This window comes from Pseudopodoces humilis, chromosome 2, assembly GCF_049639895.1.
Source record: "Pseudopodoces humilis isolate 2021_Gansu_Grassland_sample_001 chromosome 2, ASM4963989v1, whole genome shotgun sequence".
In the NCBI taxonomy this organism is placed as follows: domain Eukaryota; kingdom Metazoa; phylum Chordata; class Aves; order Passeriformes; family Paridae; genus Pseudopodoces; species Pseudopodoces humilis.
The window spans coordinates 105,931,622-105,950,114 of NC_142201.1; the positions used below are offsets into that span (position 1 = coordinate 105,931,622).

General features: G+C 38.0%; 1 protein-coding gene across 3 annotated transcripts in view; it reads right to left on the reverse strand.

Moving 5' to 3' along the window:
• Nucleotides 1-18,493, reverse strand: part of ROBO1 (roundabout guidance receptor 1) — a 690,461-nt gene that overhangs the window by 336,622 nt on the left and 335,346 nt on the right. For all 3 annotated transcript variants that reach the window (XM_088050995.1, XM_088050997.1, XM_088050994.1), the window contains exon 3: nt 16,854-16,937. In XM_088050995.1, the coding sequence (XP_087907121.1) occupies nt 16,854-16,937 (84 nt within the window). The remainder of the gene's footprint in view (nt 1-16,853; nt 16,938-18,493) is intronic.

Below are 18,493 nucleotides of genomic sequence, written 5' to 3' on the forward strand. Positions count from 1 at the left end.
TCTTCCTCCTCTGTCAAATTTAGTTGACATTCAAATGTGAAAAGCAGGACTGCAATCACAAAAATTTTGTTCACATAAAAGTGCAGAAAAATAAGGACGGATTTTGGCCTTAAATGTAAAATATTTGCCTTATTTTTATATATTATTCTACCTTTGAAGCAAGTCAACGTTCCCTTTTTTCTTTGCTGCTTAACATGCCATCATAAAAATTTTATTGACTCAAAAATGCCTGGTTATTATGGTTTATGTTCTGTACAGAAGCAGCTCCTGATGCTCTTCCTTTGCTTTTTAACAGAAACAGAGATTTACTAGAAAAGGCTGCAGAACAGTGTTAGGGAGGCCTTGGGATTTACAGTATATAATGACCCCAAGCACTTATTCTATTTTCATTACTTATCTGTGCTTTCTAAACAAACCCTCTGTCATATAACAAAATGTAATGTACCTTTAATAAATATTTTCCTTTCATTTGTATTCTATTTACTCCAATGTGCAACAATTGCAACCATCATTTTAAATGAGGTTTTCCTTCAGAAGGAGGAATATGAGTATTTTTCCTATTCAGTTGGAATTATGCAGATCATAAAGTCAGGAAAAAATGGAAATAAAATTAAATTGTGAAACACAACCTCCTTATGAACCCTTGTGATTCATTGCTTGCGGAGATCATTCTTATTTAAGCAGAACCCAAGAGAGAGTATTCCAGAGACAGAATGTAAAGCTCCTTTCTGTACACCTTGCTATATCTGCTACTGTATAAAACTTAACATTAGATTGCCAGGAGCTTGTTGAAGCCTATAAGGACAGAAGTTTTCTGATGTTTGCTTCACTTGAGAAGCTTATTAGTTTCTGTTGATTCTGTCTCATGCTATATCAGGAAATGTTCTATTCTCTGAGTTCTAAACAAAGGTTACTTGGGAAACTTCATGTATTTGTCTTAACATTTTATGTGGTTATCTATGAAAATAATTTTTGATATTTTTAATATAAATATCCAGGCATTTCTCCATCCACTGTAACACTGCCAATGCTCAAACCAAATATAAATCCATTCATTCTGACATACAAAGGAACAATATTCACTTCATTATTGATTTCTGTTTATGTTTACTGTTCATCAATGGAAATGTATTTCTGTAATGCAATCATCTGTGAAATTCTACATGGTTTTGTCTCCAGCTTCATTTGTTTAGTGTTCTGGACCAATAATACATGTATCTGTCTTGTAATATAGTGGATGTGTGAAAATTAACTACTCTAAAACCTTATTCACCTTGCACAGAGGTTATTTATCTAGGTCTTTCTAATTTGCTTTCCTTATTTTTATTCTTTTTCCCTATTTTAAGAGGAGAAACCTTATTTATTCTAAGACAAAAATGTTAGAGTTTACCAGCTGAACAGACTGCTGGGCATTCATTCCTCCCTACCCTCAGAGCTTGCTAAAGGAGTAGAGAACTGGGAGCTGCAGATTGCACAAGGTGTTCACCACTTCATTCAGACAACTAATTACTCTTCTATTTGCATACCTATCTTGGTAAAATTCCTATTGATTTAAATTCAGATCTATTTCTGCTAGTCTTGCTACAGAGTATATTTGAGAGAGAGGTGTGGAGTTTGCAGAGGTCAGATCCATAGTTAGATGGAATTTTGGGCATGGATCCATATAAATCTTTGTAAGGCTTAAACCTTCCTTTGAGCAGTACTGAGTAAAGGCCTGGTAATTCAAAAAGCAATTCCCCCTGAATTTCTGGCCACTTGGAACTGAACCACATCTCCATAAACAATTGTGAATTCATTTGAAACTGTATAGGTTAGAATAATCAATGTAAATGGGACCATGGTGTTTAGTAACACACATGCAGCATTTTAGCATGGAATAATTCAAGACAGCACTTGGCAAAGATCTACAGGCCCAATCTAACTAAATTTAACCATGCCAAAGGGGGTCTTTAATGAGATTTGGATGCCACGTAACAACTTTTGCCAAAATAATGCTTCATCTACTAGCATTTCATAGAAATCATAACAATTTCCCAAAGATGTAACAAAAAAACTATATCCTTGTATTCAGCATTCTATTTTTTTTCAACTGCTTGATAAAAAAAGAAACCCCCAGGATTTTATTGAGAAATCCTTGTATTCTTACTTTATAAGTGGCAGCTATTAATACCAACCCTTTAATACTCCACTCACTTGAACACAATGAAAACCTCTGGGGAGATCATTTAAGAAAATTAATGATATGGAGCTACAACATAAAATTCTGAATATCCTGAATGGGCTTTTGAAAGAGATTTTTGATATATATCAGGCATTACAGTAAAATCTCTTTAGTGAATTAGAATTTTCCATCCTATCACACTGAGAGCCATGCAATGTGTAACAAAAAGGTATTATGCTTGATTTGGTAGCCATGAGGAACTTGTGTCTATCAATCACAGATGGACTGAACAAAACACACACACCAGGCACCTTTGGGGAACATAAAGCTGTGAAATGTAGTTAGAGTGTAGCAGTACAGTTAATTTCTACTATTTTAGTGTTACAATCCCAGGCTGTCTTTAGACAGTCATTCGTTAAAGGAAATTTAATTGTTTCAAATCCCTTGCCTATATGTGAAAAGAAGCATTGAAAATAAAAACAATTTCAGAATGACACAAAGCTACTGCTCACTGCTTTTATTCTGTGGCACTATTCTTGGCTTCTTAGTTGAATATTTTATTATTTAACTATTTAGTTTCTCTACCAGAAGAGGTACTTGTGTTGCCCATAATTTAAATTAGAAAGAGCACACATAAGAAATAATTCTTAGATTATATAAGCATGAAGGCATGCTGGCCTACTTTTTTTGCATCCTTAGGTTTTGCTAAAAGACAATGCTAAAACACCGAAAGATCAGCTTCAGAGGAATTATTTTAAATAACATATATGTGGTAGGTCTGTTTATTGAGTTTAAAATCAAGACAAATAAAATCTTCATATTTTATCTACTAAATTATATCAAATTGAGTTAATGTCTTCCATATATATATATTTATATGTTTATAAATTGTACTTTACTCTTACATTTAAAAACCTTGATAATGAAATGTATAAATTGTTATAATCTTAACGTCATAGAAAACATACTTTTTCTTCACTCAGTTTATTTTCTGAATGTTCTTTATCAAGGAATTCATTGATTTGGAAAGGAAAATAAGGTGTGTTATTGTTTTCATTTAGTAGCTAATATGATAAATTAATAGACTCCATTTTAAAGAAAATGCATCTGCTGTTGAGATTTTTTTTCCATTTCTGTCTCATGAAAGTAAAGTTTATTGTGCTAATGGCAGCATATTTTATGTATGTCTATTAATCTAATATCCTTGCACAGGTAAAGGAGTATATCTCTTTAAAAAAAATAAAAAATAGAGAAGATCTACTACTAGATGACTCAGACTAAGATTCCATTTCCCCAAAGGTGATCTTTTCTAATTCCCTGAAAAACTATTTAAATGAGGTCTCATTAGCCTCAGTGATTGGTGCTCAAGGTGTGCTGCTAGGTTTGCTAACTTTTTGATGAAATCCCTGGAGGTCCCTGACCTAGTTCTTCTGTGCTGACCATCTAAAATATGTTCTGATGCTTGCTGTTGTTAAGGTAGTCCCAGCACAAGTATAATTAGTGAGCCTTAAGCTATTTAGAGCTTGAAAAGACAAGAAACCATTCATATGGTAACTCACACCCTTGGTGTCGCTCCAAATGGAATCAACAATCATCAGGAAACCCTGGGAGATTTTAACATACCTTGTAAGATTAATTTCCTACTTAACTCTTTAAAAAATATTGACGTTTATAAACACAAAATATTATCTAGATAAAGCAGAGTTAGATGTTCTTAATAATGGTGCAAAGAGAGGACATGAGAATAGCAATTGTTGTCATTTCTTCTAAAGAAATTGTTATTTAACTCTGTTGGGAGCAAAAGATATTCAAATACCATGCAGGTATTTGAATTTTGGTAGGTTTTATGTATGTTGGAAAGAAGTAGTCATCTCCAGCTAAATAAAAAAGAAGTCCCTCTGGGCTTTGTTTTGAGCAATGTCACTGAATGTTATAGAAAATTCAAGTCAAATTATGGCTTGTGTATCAGCTTGATTTATAAAAACAGTCATAGAAGGATTTGGGTTTGAAGGCACTTTAAAGATCAGCATCATAAAATCCAATCCCATGACATGGGCAGGGACACCTTCCACTATACCAGGCTGCTCAAAAACCCCATCCAACCTGCCCTTGAGCACTTCCAGGGATGGGGCATCCACAATTCCTGTTTATTATAGACCAGTGTGTTCTGAAAACATATATAAAGAAACCTGTAAATCAGAGAGGTACGTACAATATTTGTCATGCCATGAGTCTTAGTAGCTTCTCTATTTGCACTTCTATGAAATACAAAAAAAAAGTATGGAAAACATTCAAACTATTCCAGTCCTACAGTTTCAGCCCCACACTCTTGTTTTCCTTCTATCCTCACAATGGAACTAAGAAGCCAAACTCACTGCCTCAGAAGGAAATGCTGACTATATAATTTGTAAGGAGCTCATTTACAAGTAAAACACCAGCTAATCACTCAAGCTCTTCTCCACTGTTGCTCCATTACAGTAGAAGAGGCAAGTGGCCAGTGGGTATTTGCAGTGCTTCACTCTCTGATTTCTGTGTAAGACAAAAATAAATATAAGATTCCATTTATATGGAATATTTCACTTTATTCTGAGCTGCAGGTTATTTTACAAGAGTCTGGGCATAATCCCAGTAATTGTCCTGACTATTTGAGTGCTCTAATACAGCCCTGAATGTTTGTTATCCCTACTGGAAAAGACATATAAATAAGCAAACTAAAAACTCCCTACCTCACAGGACAGGGCTTTCCACTGTCATGGTAAAAAAATAAAGAAACTACATTTGAGAAGCTGCTAGAGGACTTAGGGCACTTTGTTGTTCTAGTTGGACTCATTCTCTTAAGTCAGTTTTAAGTAATTTTATTTTTTTTAAAAAAATCTTCCCATGGATGGTATTTACTGAATCCACTGCTTGCTGAAATAATTCAGCTGTAGATCTACCATGAACAGATGTGCTGTGGCTAGAGGGAAATTAATTTAAGCAACAAGAGGTTGTAGTGAATCATAATTTCTCACTATATTCGGTTCAAGCTGTGTCCTGACGGATGTACAACACTTCCTAGCGCTGTGTGCTCTGGCAGCAGCAGTGCAGAGCATATCACAGGGACACTGTTTTGGGAATGCTAACTCAGCCTTTTCAAACTGCATCCCTTTGATGCACTTGTCTGCCTAAATACAGCCGCCCTGCTTTGATCAGGCTGCCAAAATAACTGTGTCGTGACTCTTTTTCTTTATCTCAGTTCAGCTTCTGGACAGCAGATTTTTATGAGCATCTGCAGCTGCAAAAAGACCTTAACCTTAATACAAGGCCATTTCCCAACAAAATAAGTAGGAAATTCATAAAAAGGCCATATGGGTATTACAAAAGATTTAATTATTCAGATTTGAGAACTAGATCCGTTCACTCTTCAGAGAACTTTTATAGACCCAGATAAGAAGGAGATCTCAACAGGTATCTTCTTTCTAAGTATTATATTTACTGTGGGTTTAAAATAGAAATGAGTAATTTATCCTCTCTATTCTGTTCTCCTCTGAGACCCTACTCTCTTGGTATTTGTAGCTGCCTTGCTTCGGATCGATATTCAGCATGTTAGGTAAGCACAAAAACACAGAGACAAGCTATCCTGAAACACTTGTGTGTATACAGGTGGATAAGCCTACAACTGACATATTGAATTTATGTATAAATTAATTAGTTTATAAAGCACATGAACTATAGAGGCATATTCCTACACATTAGCATGGCAAAAGCACATCCCTCTCAATAACAGGGCTCGACAACTCATGCTTGTGCCCCTGGAAGGAAGAGCAAACAGCTGCTAATTTTGGTGATGTTTTCCACCTTTTTCTGGAAAGAAAATGCCTCTGCATTCTGGACTTTATGGACAGACAAACAATCTTGCTGTTCCTCACATCTTATAAGTTTTAGTTTTTCAAGGAGCATTTTCAGCCATGAAAATAGTTATTTCCAGGTAGGTTAAAATCTACAAAGCTTCCTTTTTGTGGAAGTTTTTTACATTACAGGATCACAGACTGCTTGAGCTTGGTAGGGACCTGCAGAGCTGATCTTGTCCAGTCCCTCTTCTCAAGCAGGGCCACCAATAGCTGGGTGCCCAGGACCATGCCCAAGTGGCTTGGTTGATTATCTACCAGGATGGAAATTCCACAGCCTCTCTGGGAAACCTCTGCCAGGGCTCAGCCATACTCACATGAAAAAGTGAAAAATCAAAACATTGTGATTAATGAGAATTTAATTTTTTCCCCCAAACCTTCAGTTTTGCAAAGCCCTCCAAATACATGAGTGTGTATCAAATGCTGAGTGTGATGTCTACATCTGCTCTCTTTTAAAATTTCATTTGCTTTTTCCAGAGGGTTTATTTTATTATTTGTTACATAATATCTGTTGGTTTTTTTTTTTTTTATCTTGTTCTGGATATAATTTTATTAATTCTTAACAAAGACAGAAACAGAAGTACTTATATGTATGCATCTAAATTTTGCATAAAAATCCAGTCAAATTATGGGTGATACTGTGTGCTCAAGAACTGAAAATCATTTGAGTGCATATTGTACAACAGTGACCACAATATTCCCACAGATTTCTACAGTATATTTCACAGATAAGTTTCCTATTTGATCCATCCATAATGGTCTGGATGTTGTAATTAAACAGCTGAAATTTCAAAGGAAAAATAACCCTAAAGCAATTTTCAGCCCCCTGTGATTTACTTACTGTCCATTAAAAATGGTCTATAAACTCTGCAATACTTGAACACTGCACAGGAGTTTTTCCAAGTGAAACAGGCATCTTCTTTCCCACCAGACTTTTATGCTAAATTTGCCTTTTGAGGTTTTGGAAGAAATCCGGAACACTAACTTTGTAATCACTTGATCAATAAGTTCCTTTTACCTTCTTTTTACTTTATCTTGAGCTTCCTGTCAAAGCTTATAGTTTCCATTGATGGAAAGACTGCAATAACATCCACTTGTTTTTAATCAAAAAATAATCTACATATGAAATGATGGAAGGCCTCATTACACACCAGAGCACTAGTAAACTACCTTGCTGAAATGGAAGAAATTATACTTTACTATCAAAAGTTTAAATCTACTGAAAAGTGAACTGGTCTCCCTTGGGCAGTACTTACTCCTAACAGAAAAAACAAAATTTTATATTTGTTTTTGCAGTACTCCAGAAACAAGACAGAGAAATTTGTTCTGCTGAAGATTAGATGGAAATAAATACAGAATAATGGTTTTTCAGTGTTTTTTTTTGAGTGGTTAAGTTATGAATGTATGAGTGGCCTGGTTACCCTATTCCAAGTTTAACCAAAATGCAACCATTCTTTTCCTGATGGTTATTCAGAAACAAACCATGGAATCAAGGAAATAAAATTAAAGAAAAAGGAAGGAGGATGAAGCAACTGGATCTTATTACCTCACAAGGGCCATCTGATGGGAAGAAAAGGAAGAGTCTAAGCAGAGGCAGAGAATCTAATAAAAAAAAGCCAGTGGTTTGGGAGAGATTATTTCAAAGTATTCACAGTTTTTAAAAAAAAATACAACAAAACAGCAGGGTTCTGCCTGTGTTTAGGAGTGAAAAATAACCTGGCATTTTCTGCAATAAGGAAAGCAGCAGTGAATTTTAGTAGTAGTTTTTTCACTGCCTTTTAGGAAGTATTAGACAAAAGCCCTATAAATAATATGTTCTCCAGTAAATTGTAACACAGAAAAACATCTCCCTCCTTATACAAGGGTCACTGAAAATCAATACAGTTCGTTCTAAAAAGCTCTCTACAATGTTTTAACACTAGTAGGTGGTGGTTCAACTTGTTACGGTTTATGGATAAGCAGCACACAGGAATCACATACACACACAAAGCACTGAAAAGAAATGGCTGGCAGCACTTCCAGAGGGGTCTGACAGAAATATCCATGGCTCTTCTCACAGATGTTAATGTATTAACTCTGGGAAAAGAGCTGCAGTTAAAAACTGTGCAAACAGAGATCAGTTTTAATGGGAAATCCTAAATCCTAAATCGATATACTATTTGTGTTTTTAGACTCCCATGTCTAACTGGGTTCAGCACCGTCTCCCGCAAAATTCCGGTATCCAGTCAGGGATGTAAATGTCTGGATGGGTGAACCACCAGATGAGCAAACTCTTGGTGATACACTGCCTCAAAAGTTAATGGTTGGGGGGCTGCAGCCTACCTGTAAGGAAAGAGGGACCTCCATGTCTGTCTGTCCTGGGACATGGCCTGCTTAAGGTCCTCACGGGTCACCTGGAGGAGGGGAGTGAAGGCACTTCTCTCATGCTGACAGGCAAAACCAATCTGGGGGAGCCAGTGCACATGTCCAACAGCAGGGCTGCCACCTGCAGGGAGCCAGGCTGGAGGAAGGGCCCCACAGGAGCCTAATGACATTTAACAAGGACAGATGCAAAGTCCTGCTGTAGAGAGGAGGCAGGAAGGAGCCCTTGCATCCATACAGGCTGGGAAGCAGCTCTGCTGGGAGGGCACTAGGGCTCTGGGCCGGCAGCAAGCTCAGCCTTTAGTGGCCTCCCAGTAGAGTCACTGGCAAACTGGGCTGAGCTAAAAAGAGGGCCAAGCAGGACACTCAGGGCTGGAGCACTTGCTGGGAGGATGAGGAGCCAGGGCTTGTTCAGCCTGGGGAAGAGGCAATCACAGGGGGACTGAAGAGCCACAGTGCAGCCTCCCTGCCCCTACTGACAGATGGAGACATGCTCCTCGCAGTGGTCTGTGGCAGGGAGACAGACAACAGGCATAAGCCAAAGCAAGAGAGGTTCAGACTGAACAGGAGAATTATTTTTTTTTTCCCTATGAGGACAGGCAGCCAGTGGAGGCTGCCCAAGGAGACTGTGCCAGCTCTGTCCTTGGAAGTTTTCCAGACCTAACTGGGTGAAGCCCTGACCAGACTCATACCTGACACTGCTTATTTAGCAGGTTGGACTTGAGTCCTCCAATCGTTGCTTGCAACTTGAATTAGCCTGGACATCCATGATCCTATATTGTAATTATTATGATAAATATCCAACAATGCTAATATCTAAATTATAGAAAATACATTTCAACATTTTTTTTTCCTGTATTACCCATGAAAGTGCATTATTGTAGACACAATAAATTCATGTTCTCATCTATGCAGGGCATTTCACTGCTATGCATTTAATGTAATCATCTGCATTACTAACTTCCTGCTTCTTTAAATAAAACAATTTGCCTGGCTAAAATCAAAGACTAACTTGTTTAACACCCTGATGAAGATTGGGAATGATGTCCTCTTACCTTGCTCATCCTGTGATAATTCATACTCTTTTGACCTAGTGGCAGAAATTTGCACTTCAGAACATCTTCACAAATTGCTTTGCATACTTAATTCACTGAACTGACAGCAGTGTCTGAGGGTAATTTGCTCTGTCTTTGCTCTTGCTAGGAGGCCCTCAGCAGAAAGCCTCTCATCAACTCCAGGGGTTCCTGTCTGTGACAGCTCAAATGGAAAAGAGAAACTATAATATGCTGTGAATGCATTTTATTTTGATTTTACTTGTCTTATAATTAATTAGGAACACATGAACTCAAGATTAAAATGCTCATCCTGGGGAATCAAATCGAGCATGCACAGCCTTTCATAGCCTATCACAAATTTAAGTATTTGGAAAGGAGATTTCAAACTTCTGGCTAAGAGGTGCTCTAGAATCTGCTCCTGTATCACCTCCTAATTTCTATCCTAAATTAACTAAAGCCCATTTTTTAACTGCTTCATCTTTTTTAGAGGGGTAACATGGATAAAAGCTTAGAATCCCCTATTATAAAAGCCCAGATTCTGAGTACTGTTTGAAGATATGCTATTCATCAATAACTGGATTTCTCCCAGTTGAAAAAGCAAAAATGTGCTTTTTTCCCTATTTGTACTCTAAAATCACAAGGCTGGCAATAACTGCAGTCACATCTCCCTTTCATTAAGGCCTCAATCAAAATAAACTTTATATTCCCAAACTATTTTAATAGCTCTTTCCTGCACCTTCTCAAGCTCAAATTAATCCTCCTGAGATATGGTGGTTTAGAAAAATTCTTAGCACCCCAACTATACAGAGGCATTTACTGCTGCTGAAGTTAGTATTAGTCAAATTCTTCACACAATATTTTGGCTCTCAATGTCTGAGAAACATAGGACATTGCCATGCTTTCTGTTTTAATAACAGCTCTACCTTGAAGTATAACACAATATTCAGAGGAGGTCTATTAACTTTTTCATAAAAATTGGCAGTGTAAGATTTATGTAAGTGGGAGTACTTTTGCTCCAATATTGCTAATATGAGCTTTGATTAAATTATTATTGCATTAATATCAGTGTTGCCTGCCCTCATTGGCAGGCAATCCTATTGATTTGTGTTAAATTTACATCTATATTTTAATACATATTAAAACAAATCCTCAGTATCTGTGTCAGAAGACTGCCTGCAAAGAGAAGGATAAAACTGAAAAGACTTTTCTGACAGTTTAGATTGACATGGGGAACAGAGAGCTTTGCTGATATACAAGAGCAGGGGATCCTTTTTTTTTTTTTTTTTTTTAAATAGGCATAACAATACCCATCTGCTCCTGGATTTAGAGTGCAATTGTACTCTAAGAAGTAACTTTGGAAAATTGGAAAATTGGTATCCTGGGTCTTTCTGTTCATCCTCCCAGTGACTCAAGAGCACACTTGCTCAGTTAACAAGTTTTAAAGAGAAAGACTGGGAAAAGGGTTTTAACTGCAAGATTTGTTCATATCCTGAGATAATGTCCAGCTGAAGTCTACTGTGTATTACCACTAGCAATAAGGATTCTGTAACTGCAAAAAAAAAATTAAAACATAAAAATTTAAAATTAAAATTAAAAATTAAAATTAAAAATTAAAAATTAATGTTGCTGCTATTTGATCTAGTGGTTCATTCAGCCCTGTTAGATGTCTGCTGATTCTGCAGTGCAAACAAGTGTTTGTTTTTCTCTACAGGTGGTTGCCACAATGAATGCAGTGCAATATGAAACGTGCCAACAGCTCACGTGGAATTCCTGCATGCAAATAAGATTTTGTTTTGCTCAGACATTGCTAGCTACCTGCTTCCCATCTGAAATTACAGCCTCATCCAAATCAAAAGTACCCACACTCTGCAACCTACACCTTTGTCCATCACTTTTTGCAGCCCATTAGCCAAACTGCTTTTGCTGTGTGTTTTTTTTCCTCAGTACTGCTCTTACTTTCTAACTTACACAAAATATGATAATTTAGAAGGAATGTCAAATAGAAAATATTTCTTTCCAACATTTTTATTTCCAATCCTGTTGCATATCACAGCTTTTTCTCCTCTCCCCTCTTCCTCTCAGCCACAAAATCTGTATGTACGTTTACTACCTCTACTAATCTTAAAAAAAAGTGAAACATACTCCCATTTCTCACAGGGTATTATAATGTAGATTTCCACCTTTGATGTGAAAGAAATGATTTTTTGAACATGTTTTCTGAACTACCACTTTTCAAAACAAGCATGCTATAATACATAGCTTAACCTATGCAAAATAACTGGACTAGAGGAAGAAAAGTCTCAGACATGGCCATGAAATGAAGAGAAATTTCCCCTTCATTTCTTAAAATGCTCTCCAAGGCCAATCTGTCGTGTTTCATGTGGGACAAGCAGTGATCCACTAAGAACAAATCTCCTGATGACATAACAACAAAGTAGTAAAGAAAAAAGGCAATGTGAGGAAAAAAGTAATCTTTTGTTATACAAAAGAATACCACCACAATATTTTCATGATTAAAATCAGGGACAGGGGAGATTGAAGACTAATTTCAGGTCTCAGTTGGGAACCAGAGGATTTCTTTGCATACTGGAAGAGTCGTCTGAGAAAACCAGGAATAAAGAAGTATTTGGAAATATCCTTTTACAAAGCTGTGACTCTACTTAATGGGGAGTGGTGAGGTGATCCTTGCTTGCAAATGTTTGACTACATAGTGTTAATTTAACAAGCCATCTTTCTGCTCTCTGTAACACAAGCGATACTCTGTGATCTGTTAAATGATCCCCAATATTTATGTCACAGTTGATTTAACAGGAAATGTGCTACTTCCTGGGATATCCTGCATGCACACACTTCAATAGCACAGCACAATGCAATCTCAGAGATTACTCTGCAGCCATTGATTATATGGAAAATAACAGAGGTCCATGCTTGACACCTACTGCCTTTGCACTATTTTGGGGGAGGAAAAAAGAAGCCTGTGAGCCAACAGGAAACCTTTACTATTCAGGATGGCACGCCACATGTGATATCTGATGCGGAAATATTAATTACTCTAGTCTTTTCTTGAAAATCCGCTCTAACAGTAAATATTAAACAGAGAAATATGTTTAGTAGCTTTATTCAAGATGGTTTTATCCTATATTCTTCAGGTTCCCCTGCTCCCTGCTGCAGAGTTGTGGCTCTCAAAGCTTCTCCAGGACTATGGGACTTCACTCAACACATCATCTGCTCCATTTAGTGACTAAATACAAGCCCTTCTCTTGGAAATCCTGATCTTTTTAAAGGCATTTCCTTCTGTGGCCTTTTTTCCTAAATCTTCCATCCCCTGAGTTCTTCCAGCATCTTATTCAGGTGATTTTCCATATTTTTCCTCTGAACAATAGCTTGGTCTGACATCTCCCCAGCCTAAAGCTGACATAGAACTAAATTCCTACTTGCATCTTCCATTCCCCTGTCTTCCTTCGGTGATCAAATTAAATTGCATCATATTCTCTCACTCCTATCACCTGGTTCTCCTTTATGAACTTAAATCCAAGCTGATGGGGATGTGAAATTACTTGCAATCATTTTTAAGTATCTACATTGGTGCTAGTTATCTGAAGTTTCCTTAAAGTCTGTAGAAAGAGAAGCAAGTGTGGTCATGCAACATTTCAGAAAGATTTGGGTGTCTTCCTTAGGACAAATTAAATACAATACCAAGCATCTAACTCATATTCCTTTATTCTATTGAATCTCACTGTGATTTATGCCTGTTCTTTATGCATGTGGTTTGAACAGCTATTTAGATTTTTGCTGTTACACATCATCACTGTGCAGTTATTTCCCAATCTGGCCTTGACACAGTGGAACTGATCTGTTATGAGGATGCAGACAAGGTAATCTTCCAACCTCACTTATTTAAACTGACAGAGATACAGTTAAAAATTCTTAACGTTTTAAACCCAAATTCTTTGCTGAATCAATCCAGCTACATCTAGCATCTATGCTGCCTATGGGGTCACATCAGATTTTAGAGGTTTTTTCATTCTTTAGTATTTCTCTGGTATTAAATATGCAAGGAAAAAAAACCTTCTTATAAACTCCTTCAGGATCCTCAGTGGCTGAACTTCTTTTCTTAATTCTGTGGTTTATTCAGTCCCTACCTATGCACATTACAAATGCTTTTTTGAAAGTGATTGTCTTTAATACTGATGCATATTAAGCTTCTCCAGTAGTGTCTACAGTTAATAACTATTAATAATTGTTTTAATTATAAAACCCTCCTCATCTATAAAAAGTGTGACATCTACTGGATGTCACTTTGCCCTAATGATTACAAAAAAATCTAGAGTTCACTCCTATAACATACTGAGAATAGTGAGAAATCAAATAAAGTTCATAATTTCCTTGTTGTAACAACCTTGAAATGTACTTGCAACTTCAAATTTTTCTGAAACATTTTGGGTTATTATCTCCTCTTGTCCCCCCCTGAAATTGATGTGTTTACTCTTTGGAATGAGCTTACTTCTCAACTCAAGTGCTCACATCCACAGTGGAGACAACAAAACCTAAATGGACAGGAAAATATCTCCAGATTTAGGAGAATAAATAATAGTGATAAAGGCAGCTTTAGGAGAACACACTGGAACCCTCCCTATGAGTTGTGTACATTCACTTAAAAACAGTACAAAACAGCTGCATGTATTCACCATGAAAAACATCTAGGGAAAGGAAAAGATGTAGAAAAAGGTTATAATCTTTAATCCTGAAACTTCCCATACAAGCAAATGCTTTGCTTCTATACCTTGCAGCTAAATTTATGTGGAATGGGAGGAAGATGCACCCTGCAGATGTATCAGTGCTCTCAGTATGAGCAGGAAAGTACAATCCTATGGTATGACAGCAGTTATCAACTTGAATGGGTTTTGTCCATTCAGGCACCACCTGAAGATAGATACACGATTGAAAAATAAACTGCTCTTTATTTCACCCCTGGGTACAGGCATCATGAACTTAATCCAAGGGATTTCAGGAAAGAGTCAGAGAATTTTCAGTACAAAAAAGCTTCTGGAATGGTTTCCCTTTTGGAGAAAAAAAATTGTAAAGGTAAGAGAGAACAAAAATTATCTAAGGATACTTCTGTAAAACCTGTATGTTCCATATTAGGCCTATATGAATTAGCCTACAGCTAGGATGAAAAAAAGAATAAAAAAGGCAACTTCACCTATGAGGTTGGATTCCAGTGAATATTATTTTTTAAAACTCTTACTGCTTACTACAGAAACCTGTTGGACTAATTTTAATAAATTCCTCGGGGCTTTTCTATATAAACCAAGGCATACACACACAGTGCTACTGATTACTATTACATAATGGAGAAAAAGTACTGGATCATTAAATCTTTAAATGTGAAAAACTTGATCTTTCCTTCACTTGGTGCTCAGTCAAATAGAGCCACAAAATCTCCAATTAAACAAGACCAGTCATCTTCTAGGCGTTAATTTTTGTTCAGCTTGTGTTTGCCTCTAACTTGATCCTGACTTTTGTGCCTGTTTGAAAACCCCCTATTAAAACACGGCCTAGAGTTAAGAAGTGGAGCCTCTGGGGAGCTGCTAGACCAGGGGTTGACTTTGTCAGTGCTCTTGAATGACCCCATTAGTCCCGGAGAGGGAGGTTAAACAGCCGCAACGCCCCGCAGAGGCTTTTCCTGGGATGCGTGTCCAGCTGCTCATGCACACCTTGGAACAGGACAAGGATCCTCGGGGGTGGACAGATGCAGAAGGACATCTGTGCTCTGTTTGGGACATTGTACTAAGCCCCCAAGCTCAGGGTGGAGGTATTGCCTTAAACACCGCCTGATTTGCCTTAAATCCTGGAGCAGGACTGCCTGCAGCCCTTGCCCCTCTGCCTGCCATCACCCGCCCAGCGCACTTGTCATGGGAGGGCCTGCGTCAAGCCTCCAGCCCCTCTCCAGCTATAAAAATGATGGGGTGTCCCTCTAAATCCTCACCCCTGTTGCTCTTGTGCCTAAGGAGCCTTTTGGGGTGCACACAGGGCCCCTCTCCTGCCTCGTGGGCTGGTGTGAGGCTCTCAGGTGCCTGCAGAGCACCAGCCCCAGACCAGGGATGTGCGAGGAGGCTGGAGGGGAGCCAATTGCTCATCTCCAGATAAAACTAAGCCAGTTTATTATTAAAAGGGTCTGGCTCGCTGTTCCAGGTAAGTTAGTGGCTGTTTAAACACAAAAACCAGGGATCATGATTGCCATCCCTGCTTTCTGAAAGCAGAAGTCTAATTATTTTTTGTCAATATGATGATCCCACACGCATCAGAAATTACACGTGACAAACATGGGGCATGCAAGGGGAAGAATTTAGAACAAAATTAATAGGAATATTCAGAATGTAGAAAAGTCTAAATAATCCACATGCAGCAGGATTCATGTGATGTTTTCCTAAAAAGACATCTATCTTGACTGAGGGGAAATTTGTATTGTTTTACTTTTTTTTTACCTTAAAAAAAAAATTAAACTGAAATAAAATTATGTGTCAAGGTTTTAAACCACATGCAGAGATGATTGTGAGGGACAGGTGATGAAAGCTGCAATCACTGTAAGTGGCATATAACAGGACCTGAAGCTTTATGAATAGACAAGAAATTGCTCTCTCTCTTTTATATACCTGCCTGTCCTTTTCTTGTACCCTGCAAGACTGTCTTAGTTAGGAATATCTGAGTCACACTGGACCACCACTAGTTCATGCAAACCCATGAATGCAGCTGAGACTGGGCTGTGGTCAGTGACTCCTGGAGCTGTGTAACACTTCGGGCTGCAGAGGAGTTCCAGGATTGGGTTCCTCAGAAATCACTGCTGCATGGTGTTGCTTATTCTGTGGCTTTTCTTATTTGGCCTAGAGACACATTTCTGTAGTTTATGCAAAGCAGAAGTCAATGAAACAAACTCTTCTCCAACCACAGTTTAGTCTCATTTGGGTTTTCTTCCCTGCTGCAACGTATTTTACTTTTGTTTATAACAGAAACAAAGCAAAAAATTCCCCAAATAAACATATGGAAAAATCCCCTTGGTCTTTGGAAATTTTTTTTTGAGAAAATATATTGCCTCATGCACTAATATATGCAGTTCAAAGGAAAATAATGGGTGCATTGTCTCAACAAGGCAAATATAAACATTTAAATCATTGACATGTACTAACACACACACAAGGACAGTCATCTCGGTTAGTTAAAAGACACAATAATATTTCCCAACAGCACCAACAACGTTGAACTTCTGAAGGTGATGGTGAAAGAGAGGCAGCCAGCAAAGATGATTAAAGGAACGTATACAGGTGGCAATGGCAGATGGAAAGCGTCAGAAGGAGGCAGTCAGGAATATTTTGGAAAGGTGCACTCTACCTGTGTAGCCCAGCGAATTGTCGCCGTTATCAGAGGTGGGGAGTGGTGTCCCGCTGTCGTTCCCCCTCTCTAGGTCTTCGGAGTCTGTCGGAAACAACACCAGAGCTGCTGATGGGGTCACAGGACTAACAGTAGTTGCCATTTTGATCACAACACGTCCAGACACAATTAAATCCACACATGACAGCAAGAGCCACAGTGCCAGCGCACGGCACACCTCGTCCTTCCCCTGCCTGCGTGGTGGAGCCCGGAGAGACACGGTGGGGAGCATTGTCCAGGGTCCCCAGAAAGCTGCCCGCTGTCCCCCTCTGCCCAGTCCCAGTGTCGCTCTGCAGCCAGCCAGCCACAGTGGCCACCCTGCTAACCAGCCAGCGCAGGCTGCGGGGAGCATATGGGGACGGGAAGGCAGGGGAGCTGAATGCTAGCATTGCTAATTTTCCACCTTATTGTTAATCAAAGCTATTGACTGTGATCACTCCCCATCATCGCTTCATCTCCTGGCAATTACAGACCCAGGGGACTTCACCTCTTTGTGGGGAGGAGGCGGGGGGCCACTGGGGCTTGGCGAGCGCGGAGGGGGCTGCTCTACCTCTGCTGGGATTTTGGGGCAGGGGAAAGGGATAGAGCCCTCCGTGAGAAGGCAACACTTTAGCATCCGCGGAGTTAGATGCGTTTTCTGCCGAAACATCCTTGCAAGGAATCCCTCCATTTCAATGTCACGTTGGAAAAGGGGAAAAAAAAAAAAAAAAAAGGAAGGGCAGCTGGTCAGTTAACACAGAAATGAACACACGTTTTAAGACTCCAAGATAAATTGCTGATCAAAACACCACAAAACATTAAGAATATAACTCATAATGAACTAAATAATTTAAAACAAAAAACAAAACAAAACAAAAATCTCAGTTACTCTGAAAGCAAAACAGCACAACCCAAAGGAATTTGTTGACCACATCACTGCACCTTTTTACTCTCAGTGTAAAACTGTTTAATAGACTTAAATCCTATTTTAGTTTACTTTTCACAGTGCACTGTCCAACAGATAATACCTAAAAAAAAACATTAGTATTTTGCTCAGAAGAAAACTTCAAGAAGCAAATGTCTTTGCAAAAATAACACTTCCACAACAATAGGCTTTTTTTTTTTTCCTTTTTTCTCTGTTGACAGGTGTCAGATAATTTATTAATTATTGCAAAGACATGTTTTGCTCTCTCAGACATATTCTGGACTTCTATAATGACTGAAAATAACTGTTCATTTTCAACAAAATCCACACTGCTAAAAATTACTCTGAACTTTCACAAAACACCTAAAGCAACTGTATATGAAACAAAACTAGAAAAAAAAAACAAGGGGATTTTTATCTTTTTCTGGATGCTTAATTTTGCTAGTTCACTCACTATTATTTTTAAAATGCAATGCCAAACATTCATTTATCCATTTGTTTTCTAAGCAATTTTAGAGACAATATCTTTAAAGATGAAAATCTTTTTGATGAGTTACAAAGGAAAAATATTAAGAAAACCAAAATCCTCAAGACCAACCCACTCAAGGGGACTTATTGGAAAAAAAATAATTCTTTAGAAAAGTCAATTAAAGGATTGATAGCATGCCTTTCAAAATACTGTCGTGCAAATTAAGAA